Source organism: Orbicella franksi, chromosome 7, assembly GCF_964199315.1.
Source record: "Orbicella franksi chromosome 7, jaOrbFran1.1, whole genome shotgun sequence".
NCBI classification, from domain to species: Eukaryota; Metazoa; Cnidaria; class Anthozoa; order Scleractinia; family Merulinidae; genus Orbicella; species Orbicella franksi.
Window position 1 is genome coordinate 20,065,231 of NC_138151.1, and position 13,281 is coordinate 20,078,511.

General features: G+C 38.0%; 2 protein-coding genes across 3 annotated transcripts in view; both read left to right on the forward strand.

Annotated features, from left to right (window-relative positions):
* Positions 1 to 13,281, forward strand: part of LOC145492340 (importin subunit alpha-3-like) — a 74,759-nt gene that overhangs the window by 49,576 nt on the left and 11,902 nt on the right. For both annotated transcript variants that reach the window (XM_081471777.1, XM_081471778.1), the window contains exons 14-20: positions 780 to 842; positions 2,078 to 2,146; positions 8,674 to 8,730; positions 9,342 to 9,413; positions 9,553 to 9,606; positions 11,954 to 12,004; positions 12,716 to 12,787. In XM_081471777.1, the coding sequence (XP_081327903.1) occupies positions 780 to 842; positions 2,078 to 2,146; positions 8,674 to 8,730; positions 9,342 to 9,413; positions 9,553 to 9,606; positions 11,954 to 12,004; positions 12,716 to 12,787 (438 nt within the window). The remainder of the gene's footprint in view (positions 1 to 779; positions 843 to 2,077; positions 2,147 to 8,673; positions 8,731 to 9,341; positions 9,414 to 9,552; positions 9,607 to 11,953; positions 12,005 to 12,715; positions 12,788 to 13,281) is intronic.
* Positions 1 to 13,281, forward strand: part of LOC145492515 (uncharacterized) — a 137,684-nt gene that overhangs the window by 35,130 nt on the left and 89,273 nt on the right. The gene's annotated exons all lie outside the window — the stretch shown is intronic.

Below are 13,281 nucleotides of genomic sequence, written 5' to 3' on the forward strand. Positions count from 1 at the left end.
TGGTTAATACTGGGTTATCTTGTGATTTTGCCCAGAGGTCCTGATTGTTGCTGCTGTCCAAATCATTGCAGGTTTTGTGGATTGGGTTGTGCTTTTTAGTGGAACATGCCAGTGCCACATTCAAATAGTCTTTCAACTTAAAATACCCACCTATTCAGTTCAGGTTAAGTGCAAATTTTAGCTACATCCCCGATCTAACGACAGTCATCTTGACAGCACATGCCAAAGTGAATAACATCTGTAAACCTCAATCGTTTCACTCTTGGGACCAGCTGTACTTCATTGGTCACGCCATTACCGACTGCAACTATGTACTAAACAATCTTGAGGTATCAGCCAGGGTTCAAGACCAACCATGTGCAAATGGCTGTAGCACTCATGTTTTAACAGAAAACCCCTGCAAATCATACATTTTCTTGTATGTCTTCTATGTTTCAGTGCTGTACTTTCTGAGATTGTCTCACTAGTTACTTTTGGTTTAGTATTATAGGCAGTAGTTTTTTTTTGTTTCAGATATTTAGACTTAGCTCTACATTTTCATCATTTAGTCATAATTTCCATTGAAGTTTAGTTTTGTTTTATTTTAGTGTACCGGTGTTTATTTTTAGTGTATTTATTTTGCTGTGCCCCAGTATCTGTGACATGCATGGGCTCTCTGTTGAAAAATCTTTAGTACCAAGTTTATAGTTATGCGTGTAAATTTTACACCTACTTTATTAATCTTGTTCTAGCATGAGATATTCTTAAATTTGAAGAAATTTTGTGTTTATCTGTTTCAGATTTTGGTTGACACGGTTTGGGCCTTGTCATATCTGACAGATGGTGGTAATCATCAAATCCAGGTAAAAATGTTTCAGGTGTTTAGCAAAAAGTGTTCATTTTGATAAAGATTAATAATTGTTTCTAATAATGTAGGTAAAAAAAATTACAAAGTATAAATGCACTAAACTAGTTGCTATATAGATGTGAACTGCCAACAAATATACAAACAAGAGTGGTCTTTGTATTTTTCAAACATTTCCAGAAGTTCTAGAATTAATAGCAAGCCATTGTTTCTAAGGCATTTCTTGTTTTCACAGAAAGTTGAAAAAAAGAAGGAAAAAATAAACAGTCAACCTCGTACCGAGATTCTTTGTTCTCCTTGACCAGGGATCAGGAAGTACATGACCCTGGAAAGTAGGCTTTTGTTGATTGTGCTGGCATATTTTTGGCATAATTTAACAAACCGAGCGTAATTTTTAGATTTTATCTAAATTTAGCACTGCTAGCATAATCTGGCTTTTCTGACCTTCACGAATTGACGCAATTTCTTTTTGATATACCTCTTTTTACTTGGTCTGTTTCTAAAACTTCTGTTACTGTTGTCTCCCGCCGCCTGGTGTTAGTGTGATGTTTTCTTAGATTCATCTTCAGTTTGATTAGATTCACAAACAGGGTAGAGTCTGTAAACCCTTGCCCTATTTTGAATCTAGATAAACAAAACATACAGACGGACCTCAAACAAACAAGTTAATTTGACTGACAATAGATGGATCGAAACTTGCTAGAACTGACTTATGAACCAGCCAATGGCTGATAGGGCCACCCTGCCTAAATATTGACTTGACTTGTTGACAAACTTTACTCGAGTCTTACAGTCAAAACCATCATGACTAGACCAATCAATCAGTTTCAATGGAACAAACTTATAACATCAATTGAAATACTATTCACTTGACTCAACTACAGTTCTTTTCAGAACTACATTGACCCATTAAAGGAACCAAGCTATCAGATGATATTATATCTCAGCATTATATCGACGGTAAATGTATTTGTTGACCATTCAAAATGTGCTTTAAGGAGCCATTTGCCCAGTAAAGATTCTCCCAAACAGCCATGTTTGAGGTACATGTTATTCAGTACCAATTAAAAATTATTAAACTTTAACGTTATATGGGTTAGCCTCCTGCGCAGACGTCTGGCGAGTCACACTATATTTCCTTCCAAGATTGCATGATGAGCCTGAAGGATGTCTACATAGGAGGCTATATATAGTTATGCTGATACCAAAAGAAACATTCTGAATATTCTGCAGGTTGTTATTGAAAGTGGAGTTGTGCCTTCCCTTATCCCTTTGTTGAGTCATGCCGAAATCAAACTGCAGGTAACTTGTGAAATATTACATACATCAAACAATATTTTTTAAAATAATGTTGAAATGTCTGGTGCAGCCATCAGCTAACATATCACTAGCAATGGGACATATCTAATATTACAATTTTGAGCAAAAAAATCCTGTTTCTAATCTAGCTTATGTACTTTTTATACTTATTGTAGAAACCAAGTATTAAACTTCGTGGCAAATTTTGATTTAATGTTGTATTTCAAGGCTTAAAATGTAGTAGTATTCATATAAGAACCTAACCAACATTGATTGGAAGGGAGTGAGAGGAAAAAATGTTCAGATACAAAAATCAAGACAACTAAAAAATAACGTCTAACCAGTTTCGTCTAAAATTGCCTTAAGGCCAAATAAACTCTGGTGACTTTTTATCAGTACTGCTATGAAGACCTTTTGTTACAATTAAGAGCTTCTGCCTGAGAAACCGGGGCAGACTTGGAAATGAAGGTCGGCCGATTTCGCTTAAAATTGGTACACAAAGTCGTTATGTGGACTTATGTAATATGCCAAAGTTTCAGGTTCAACGACCTTCTCTTAGCCGAGTTCTGGATATCAGCCCCTCAGGGGAACCCAGAGGCTGATTTTTAGTGTTATTTTGGCCACTTTTCAATCTCTCTTTTAGCAACGTACAATTAATTTCAGAGAAAACCAAAACCATATTTGTAATGCCCTATCCTTAGGCTTCTATGGGTAAAAACATTAGCTCACGGGAATTTTTCGTTAGCCTGTGGCTGTGATCACAACTTGGTCCTATTTGAAGCATATGGGAAGCAACCGGAAATGGCCTCTTTTTTAGACCGCATATTTTCCGTGCCCATGTTTTATATCGTGAAGTCTTAGTATCCCTGCAACATTCAGCCCTTAGTTTAGTAATACCAAGAAAAAAATAGTCAGGTTGTGGCTTTTTTTACTACGAAACACTTTTAGAGAAATTACCTACTACGCATTTCCTATCAAAGTCTTTATTCCTTTTTAGGAGAGATTTTTAGACACCAGCTGCACAATTAACAAACAATCAATGATCCCAAAGTAAATTATTTAAAGGAAATATATATCTTCAAACCATACACTATAAATTAATTTTCCTACTGACAGATTTGAAACTAAATTTTATGTAGCATTTGTAACCAGTACCCAGAGGACTGAAAGGAAAGGGGAAACTTTATACGTTGGTAACAAGAAAAGTAATCAAAATACAATGAAACACGTTTTTTACTCAGTGTATAAGTTAGGTGGGAAAGCTGAGAAAAAAAAGCCTAATTTATGGGACTCTGCCTTGTTTCCATGGCAACCTTGCTTTGTCTGCGGACATTATCTGTTCCGAGAAGCGAACAGTTTTCCGAGAGCGAAGCTCGAGGAAAATGGTGAGCTTTGAGGAACAGATAATGTCCAAGGACAAATATCCGAGCATATTTTTAAAGTCAAATGGTGGCTATTGTGTTTATTATCCTTCAAATATCTTTGGCAACACGCGCAGTCTGGAAAATTGGGGAATATTCTCGGATATTCGCCCGTTTTAGCTGGGGAATATTCGGTCACGTGACGCGTTTAGACCAATCGCGCGTGAGCGAAAATATTTGATGGATTATAAATATATATATATACCTAACAATCCATCTCTTGCCGGTTAATCACAATGCACCATTGCATCTTTTTGGTCCAAACTGCAATATTAAGTTTATCTTTAACATTCAACCCGTGCAACCAAACAAGTCTGTGGCCCTGAGTAATGAAGCGCTAATTAAATCAGGAAATAAGCCAAGCTTTGTGGTCCCATTTCACCTGTCTGGGACTTCTTTCTTGAAGAAAAACAACTTATTAGTCACTCTAAATGCAATCATAAGGTTTCTCATGACACTACTTGAAAATCGCTTTGAACGTTAAGGAAATTTCGAATATATTTATAGCTAATTGTAAAATTAAATGCAATCTCACTATTCCAGTCTATACGCAAGGTGTCTGGATAAATTCACTTACTATGAATGCTTACCTGGCTACAGGTTTAGAGGCGTGCCCCTTTCTTATAAAGGCCTGTCCAAATGGAAAATGTTTGGCGACCAAACATCATCAGACATTGTTTGGTGACCAAACATGCTGATGCTGAAGTGCATGAGTGGCCAAACGGTTAAAACATGTTTGCTCAAACACAGATCAAACTATGGATACAAGCCGCTGAGCAAGCGTGGTACGCATGCGCGCGCCAAACATGTTTGATACCGTTGTCCAAACGAACAAAACATCGCCCATCAAACACGAGAGCAAAAGAAATGTTTTAAGTTGTTTGGTCGAATGTTGATGGCCTTCAAATTTTATCAAACACGATCAAACAGCACCAAACAAGGTGGCCAAACGGTAAAATGTTTGGTCACCTTTCAATGTTTGATGGTGTGTGGTTGCCAGATATTTCCCGTTTGGACAGACCTTAGTCCCTGAAAAGTGAAGCAACACTAAAAACGTTAGCCCCAGCGATAAATTAGTCGTGAGTGCCTCGTTGCGAGTAATGAAAATTCAGGTTGATTTATACCGTACGTGACGAGGTCACGACACGCCAACTTATCTGAAGTTTGCTGGTTATGATTGTCTTGGAATTCAGTTTTTTCTCGTTTAGATTTTTTTCCTTGATACTGCAGACAATTATCAGGTATAGAACTTGCATGAGAACCTGAAGAACGAATGGATGTGTTACAGAATATTTATTCATACCCAGTCGCCTGGTGCAAACGGCCCAGGTATTATAAATTGAGGAACTCCCCGCCAAGTCGCTGAATGTCTGACTAAATTACCAGAAAATTTCTCATTGGCACACTTTTCCTTTCTCTATCGGGATTTTCCTTTTGTTGCTTTCTCAGTCAGCTCAGATCCAGACTAAATCGGTGTACTGCATATATCCAAAGATAGGACAGGGGAGGAGTGGATTTTCCTTCAAAGACTACTGCTTATGGCACCCTAGCTGTAGAATTGCTGGCCCTTAACTCCGATTTCCATAATAAGAAGCGATAATACCCAGGACGACCAGTATGCTTGGTGTAGGTGGTTTGGTAGGTCATCACAAAGTCCAGTGCCTCATGCCTGCTGGAGCTTAAATTGGTTATTGCTCTTCTTCTCTGGACAGGATGATAATCACCGGCTTTCATTTATACAACTGGGTGGAGAGAGACACTGTGAAAGAAAATTGCCTTTCCCGAGACGACATGGCAATGCCCTAGAAACCAAGAGCACTCGATCCGGAGTCCAGCCCGCTAACCATTAGGCCACGACCGTGCTATGCGCTAGGCAGTTGCCAGTTTTGTGTGGAATCCGAACGCGTTACTACGTTACATGTTTACTTCAGTCCCTCGTAAATTGATAAAATGCAACCGTGAAATGAATCTATAGCCAGCACGTGGACATCTTGCCGGGTGGATTGCTTATTTACAAGAAAAGAAACTATCTGTGATCAATTAATTAAACTTATTACATCCATTCAGTCTGTAAATGAATTTGTTTCATTTGAGTGTGCTTGAAAGGCAGAGGAGCGCAAAAGTCTGGCTATTACAATTTAGTCTCCTGGAAAACTGAGAACATGATTATACATTGTCCCTTTGGCAAAGAAGACGACATATGCGGGGCACGAGATAACAAGCCGTCAGAGCCTGCTGTGACTCTCCCATTAGCGACGTTAGATCGAGATGTTACCCACCTGCTGGTCAAATGTGGGTACTGGTGGTAATAAACTGGCCGCGTCCTACAGAGTTGACAATTTCCCTGAATGGAAGTTAAAGTATCAATTAAAGAAGATTGTGATTTGCCCACGTCACCGCCGAAAATTCACCCGTTTGCGTGACCAAAGTGGGCCATGTCAGCACCCTTTCCATCAAGGAGAAAAAAGAAATTGAAGAAACCAAAGAATGTTACCGCTGACGTTTCAGATAGCATATTTCAGGCGTTCGGCATTGTAATACCTATTGCATCCGTAAGTATCCAAGGGTAGAGTGACTGGATGCGTGTTCATCAGACATAAATTTATTTTGCACATTCGAAGATTTTTTTAAGCGCTTTGATGTCTTTAATTCGTTCCACTGGTTCAAGGATCGTTGTTCCATCATCATCTGCATACACATCTGAACAAAATATCTCTAACTTACATTGTCTACCCACCCACAATTCAATTTCTAACATTTTCGACGCCATATTGGATGTTGTTTCACTTGAAAAGTCGAAAGGACCAAAGTGGGCCATGTCAGCACCCTTTCCATTAAGGAGAAAAAAGAAATTGAAGAAACCAAAGAATGTTACCGCTGACGTTTCAGATAGCATATTTCAGGCGTTCGGCATTGTAATACCTATTGCATCCGTAAGTATCCAAGGGTAGAGTGACTGGATGCATGTTCATCAGACATAAATTTATTTTGCACATTCAAAGATTTTTTTAAGCGCTTTGATGTCTTTAATTCGTTCCACTGTTTCAAGGATCGTTGTTCCATCATCATCTGCATACACATCTGAACAAAATATCTCTAACTTAAATTGTCTACCCACCCACAATTCAATTTCTAACATTTTCGACGTCATATTGGATGTTGTTTCACTTGAAAAGTCGAAAGGGCTTGGAGATGAATTAAGTAGTTTCACACACACAATATTAAATCACAGCGGAGACGCTTCGCGTGTCATGCTCAAACAATGTAATCTCCTGGCGAAAATAGGAAGTAATTTGGCCCTCTATTGTATCACGAGGCTTACTTACTTGCAATCTCTATCGTAACGATGGTATTCGTATTTAGAATCGATACCAAAGAGGACCTAGGAGCGAAACTTAAAGAGAAGCACCTCTGGGTGTCTCGCAATTAAGTCGGAAATTTCGGTACCACTAGTCACACAAGGTATTTGTGATCTTCTGGCAGGGGGAAGGAGAAAAAACTCACGGCTTAAATTCTAGTCATGGTGAATAGTCAGCTATGAAGGCACGTGACGTTAGAATATTACCAGTCTGGATTTCATGACTATTCCATGAAATCAAAATATCGTTTTTGCCAGGTATAACAAAATTAAAAGAGAAGAGAAAGGGTACTAAAGGAATTAAAAGGTGCAAAAAACTATGTTTTTCCCAAGAAACCTTGAAAACGTCAATAAAAGACAGCGAATTAGATGAGAAAAGTCAAAATTAGGGTAATTATGCCTGACAAAGCAAGGTTGCCACGGAAACAAGGTAGAGTCCCATAAATAAGGCTTTTTTTATCAGCTTTTCCCACCTAACTTATACACTCAGTAAAAAACGTGTTTTATTGTATTTTGATTACTTTTCTTGTTATCAACGTATAAAGTTTCCCCTCACCTTTCAGTCCTCTGGGTACTGGTTACAAATGCTACATAAAATTTAGTTTCAAATCCGTCAGTAGGAAAATTAATTTATAGTTTATGGTTGAAGATATATATTTCCTTTAAATAATTTACTTTGGGATCATTGATTGTTTGTTAATTGTGCAGCTGGTGTCTAAAAATCTCTCCTAAAAAGGAATAAAGACTTTGATAGGAAATGCGTAGTAGGTAATTTCTCTAAAAGTGTTTCGTAGTAAAAAAAGCCACAACCTGACTATTTTTTTCTTGGTATTACTAAACTAAGGGCTGAATGTTGCAGGGATACTAAGACTTCACGATATAAAACATGGGCACGGAAAATATGCGGTCTAAAAAAGAGGCCATTTCCGGTTGCTTCCCATATGCTTCAAATAGGACCAAGTTGTGATCACAGCCACAGGCTAACGAAAAATTCCCGTGAGCTAATGTTTTTACCCATAGAAGCCTAAGGATAGGGCATTACAAATATGGTTTTGGTTTTCTCTGAAATTAATTGTACGTTGCTAAAAGAGAGATTGAAAAGTCCACATAACGACTTTGTGTACCAATTTTAAGCGAAATCGGCCGACCTTCATTTCCAAGTCTGCCCCGGTCTCTCAGGCAGAAGCTCTTAAAAGGAGACTTTTGATTGGTTCCCTGAGTGGGTCTAGATTTTGCAATGTGACCTGGCACTAGGACAAACCAGTCAGAAATAGTTTTGGCAAATTAATTTTCAAAACATTGTTGATAAAACAGCTTGTTGTGACTAGAAATCTTCTTCTCTTCAATCATGTCTTGAAGATAATTTTAGTTAAACTTTCACGAAAGTGACTGGGGAAAAAACGTAATTATGTGCTTAAATTTGGAGTGCGCATTTCCAGACAATTGGATTCATGAGTAGTAAAGGAGCTAGCCTGCAAACAGGCTCCTGGTTAGCCTGCGGTGAGCCCGATTGCTTCGCTCATTCTTCTGTTTCGCGCTCGCCGATTTTTTTTCTGCCCTTGCTAGGAGCCTGTGTTCAGGTTATAAAGGAGCTAGCCTGCAAACAGGCTCCCAGTAGCAATTGCATTTAAAAATACGTTATTGAACTATCTTATTGAGACCTTTTCAGGGTACATTGGTCTTCTATTATTTTGGCAAGTTTAATTTAATGTTGATTAAGTTTGATTAATTATTTTTGTATTCCCCTACAGACAGCAGCATTGCGTGCAGTGGGAAACATTGTAACAGGAACAGATGAACAGACACAGGTAAGCCTAACACCCAACCTTCTAATCTCCAATAATATTTTCCCCTCCCCATACTTAACGATTATTCCACAAGGGCGCGTAGGATATGGGATGATAGATAGTCAACGCTAGGTGCGTAGCACCGACTTGGCTATAATCATCTCATATCCAACAAGGGCAAGTGGAATAAACCACCAAAATATAGAAAACTAAAGTAAAATAAAAATAAAAACGCCCAAAAAATCATGTGTACACTTACCATATTTGTAGAGGGTAATACTATGATGAAAAGCCTTGAATTGCAGTATTCAATGATCCAGTTTTTAATAAATTCCAATAGCAGCATTCTGAGTTAGCTCATAGAAAATGATGCACCTCTTCCAATTGTCATTTTGTAGAGCTTGTTTGTTATTTCATGTTGTCACAGTGTGCTCTGGTACCAGTTTTAGGATGTTATTACTGGATTCTATGATATATAATAAATGAAGAAAGATAGTAATTTCTTGTGTGTTCCATATTTTGTGCCTCTTATCCCATATTTGGAGTTTTACCATGTGTAATTTCAATTTGCAGATAAGAGATTTAAACAAAGCAATCTACTGGTAATATGTATTCTTACTCTGTTATTTTAGGTTGTTCTCAACCATGATGCTCTGAGTCACTTTCCAGCATTACTTAACCACCATAAGGAAAAAGTAAAAAAGGTCAGTTCTAAATTACAAATATATGTGAGTAGTAGTCGGGCTGGGCCTTTAGACCACGGGGTTACTATTGCTGATGCATGGGCTTGTGAGCAATTGGAAAGTTCATCATTTTACTGTTTGTCTTTTTCTGTTTCAATAGGAAGCAGTTTGGTTCTTGTCTAACATCACAGCTGGTAATCAGACCCAGGTTCAGGTAAATATCAACCAAGCACTTTTTTCCGAATATAAGGACTGTCCAACAGTAACATATTTTGATTTGCACACGTGAGTATTTTAACGATTGTTTGTTTGATTGACTGATGGACGGACGGACAGACGGACTGACTGACTGACTGACTGACTGACTGACTGATTAATTGATTGAACCTTACTTATGCCCTTCTGCTGGAGGTGATTTAGAATTACCAGTGGGTGTTTACAGTGACTACACTTGCTTTTTTTTTGTTCGCTGAGCTGAGCATAAGCTTTGCTTTTTTATTCTGGGTAATATTCGTTAAAAAATGTTATGGTGTAACTTTCACTCGCTTTTTTGAGTTGGATTATTTAAGAAATGGTAAGCGTGCAGCGTGCAACCATCGAGTTATATATGCACGCGGGAGGTTGCTAAGCACGAAAGAAGCGCAAGAGTCACACAAGGCGATAGCCGAGTGCAACTCTAGCTTAAGTGCTTAGCAAACCTCCCAAGTGCATATATGACTCGATAGTTGCACACTGCACGCTTTCCATTTCTTCTATAACATTGAGACTTTTGAGATGGTATATATTGAATATCGTGCGGCTTACACGAAGTCAAAAGCGCGATAAACCGCGCGAAAATGTTCATTCAAAAATATGACAAATCGACATATCAAAATTTTTCTTGGATCACGGCAAGTTTACAGTTTGCATTTCACGATCTCGGGCAAACAAACAACTCCAAACTGCTCGTTAACCTAGATATCAAGCTGACAACAAACGAAAATTGCATTCGTTAAATGTGTTTCTCAAAAGTTAGTCAAGCTTAAATCTGGATCAGTTTTCCAAAGAATTGAAAACCAACTACACGTGGTTGAAGCTTTTGGTTGCTGATCTCTCTGTCCTTCACGGCCTCTTCGGCAAAAGAAAAGAACAATATGGAAACAGACATTTCTTAAAAACGAGAGTGGAGAAGAAAGCGAACAAACACCCGTGGCTTTGAGCTGTTTTGAGATGCTCTTATTCAATAGCAGGTTGTAGGTTTCGTTTTCCTTTCCATTTTGTTTTAAATTGAAGAGTTGCGCGTCTAAGGCTGAACTTGAACACATAAATGGCTTTCTTTCTTTCGTTATCTGGTAAAATAAGCTTAAATGAACAGAAGACTGAGTCTTAAAGGAAATTGTCAGAAATGTAAGCTTATATTTGTGCACGATGCAGTCGCTCGGCTGTTTCTTCAATTTCAAGAGTTCAATTCACGATAGAGTGAGTCGAGCGATCGAGCAAAACTGAAACCAGGGAAATAATTCAACAGAGGCTACCAATATTTCATAAAACTTCCTTTGTTAAAGCTCAGAAAAACTGTTATCTTTAAAGTTATTGGAAGAGAAGGATTTCGTAAGCAAGACTTAAAACAGAAATTTGTTAAAACTCTCATGTACAAGTTCTGCTCGCCGAAAGCATTTAAATGGCTTTCGACGCCAGAAAAGTTTTACAATGAAAGCTTATGCTGAATTTTAGTGTCGCCAAATCGCTGTAAAATTCTCTCTAAAATTCCCGCTATGCATCACTAACCTCGAAAGGTTGATGCAGACCAGTTTGTTGTTTTTTTGGTCCGTCTCCGAGTGCCGAGTGTCTTTGTTCAACCAGCTGGTTCAACTCCTCGCTAAATTAGCAAATCTCTTAGGTCGAGGCCCATCGAAAAACTTGAGCTCGAAATTTCGCTGCTCACAGGAATAATCTTCCTTATATCCGGAAGAATGATTAAATCTTTTCATATTTTAGGAGGAAAAAAAGTGGAATTTTGTTTTGAGAAGTGTCAACATCGATGAAAAAAATTGCCGAGAAAAAGTACAAATAAACAAACTGACGTCAGCGTGCAACCCGAGGGCAAATGGATCAAGCGTATTAACCAATTGGAACGCGTGCTTCGCTAAGGCTACGTTATAAAATTTCCATTTTATATTGCTAAGTGCTTCCAAATATAAAAATGCATTGGATACAGAGACTCTGCTGTGGCCGGAAAATGAAGTAAGTATTTTGGGGGGAAGAGCTACAGGATAACAGTGATGGAAGCGTAGAACAGTTCATCAAATTTGATTTTCTTTCTCAGGTTTTCAAAAACCAAAATAACCATTTTTGTGAAATTTTGAATGTTGTAGTCATTATTTTCTTTCCAGTTAAGATCTGCTTTCAACACTTCTGTCGTGTTTTCCTTGCTGGCTTATATCAGCTTCAAATGAAAAGGAAAAATTATTCAATAATCCCTTGTCTATATAACTGTACCATTAAAAAGAAGGATTGCATGAATATAATAGATCAAGGTAGGCATTGCTTTTGTTGATTAGTTTTTTTTGTTTTAATTACAGGAAATTATTAATGCAGGACTTGTCCCACTTATCATTCAAACTTTAGAAACGGTGAGTGTTTTCTGTCAGGTTGACAAAATATCTACAAACATTTAATGTGACAACCAAGTACAAAATTTTGCTCACAAAAATGTTTTGCGTGCTTGATTAGCATGGCACTTTCGTGTGTCTAGGTTACTCTCCCTTTTTGCTGAAACCAAGGTTTAATTATCATAACTTATTTATTTTCATTTGCTCTTGAACATTAGTCAATGGTATTATTAACCACCAGTCAGCATGAAGTTCTGTTCACAATTGTCAGTAGGTCACTTGGGGTCAATGAAGGACAAGGAGCTACATACAAATTATCTGTTGTTATTGTGATCCATTTTATTTTGCTTGTTTATTGAGACACTGTCTAGTTATTGCAACTACACTACTTGCATTTGTAATAGGACTACATTATCATAATTGGTGACAAAAAAATTCATTGCTACAGTAAAAGCATGTACACTTTTGATATATCGGGCCCCGTGATAATGTCTTTAGTGATACATTTGGAACCGAGTCTCTTGTTGTGTGTGCATTAGAACAAATTCTTGGCTTCATACTCGTTGAGCTTAGCAGTCTTTATCTTTGCATTTACTTTCTTCGTCCTCTGTTGCTTTAATGTCAAAGTTACAAAATTATCCCAAACCCAAAGTGAAACAATAGATTCGATAGGACTCATCCTGCCCAGTTTGATCGCGTTAATTCTGTCAATTTGTATGTTGTTTTCTTTAGGGTGAATTTCTGACACAGAAAGAGGCAGCGTGGGCAATTAGTAATTTCACAGTCAGTGGCAATCCACAACAGGTGTGAACTGTTTGTGTTCTTTATTAGGCTATGTTCACACTTTGGTGCCCAAGCACGATTCTCGCTAGGCACTAATGTGAACACACCTTTTTTGAAGCACTCACAACAGAATTCAGGCACAGTGTTGGTGCCCGGGTACAAGGTCTCGAACTCGCGCGCTAAATGGTACTTGGGTATACCTGGAGTACCAAGTGTCTAAATGCAACACTATTTTGTACCTTTGCCCAGGCAAGAGTGCTCGGGCATCAAGTGTGAACGCAGCCTTAGTTATGTTTGTTAAATTTTACTTTTGTGGGATTACAAACAATTATTGGATCAGGTTTTTGTGATATCCAGAATAATCAAGGTAGGGGTTATCAGCCTCGGCCTTCGGCTTCAGCTTTTTACTGAGACCTTGATTATTCTGGATATCACAAAAACCGAATCTAATAATTGTTTTATTATATATTGAACGAAAAAACCTGGAAGTCATGTTTTTGCTTCTTCACTGACGG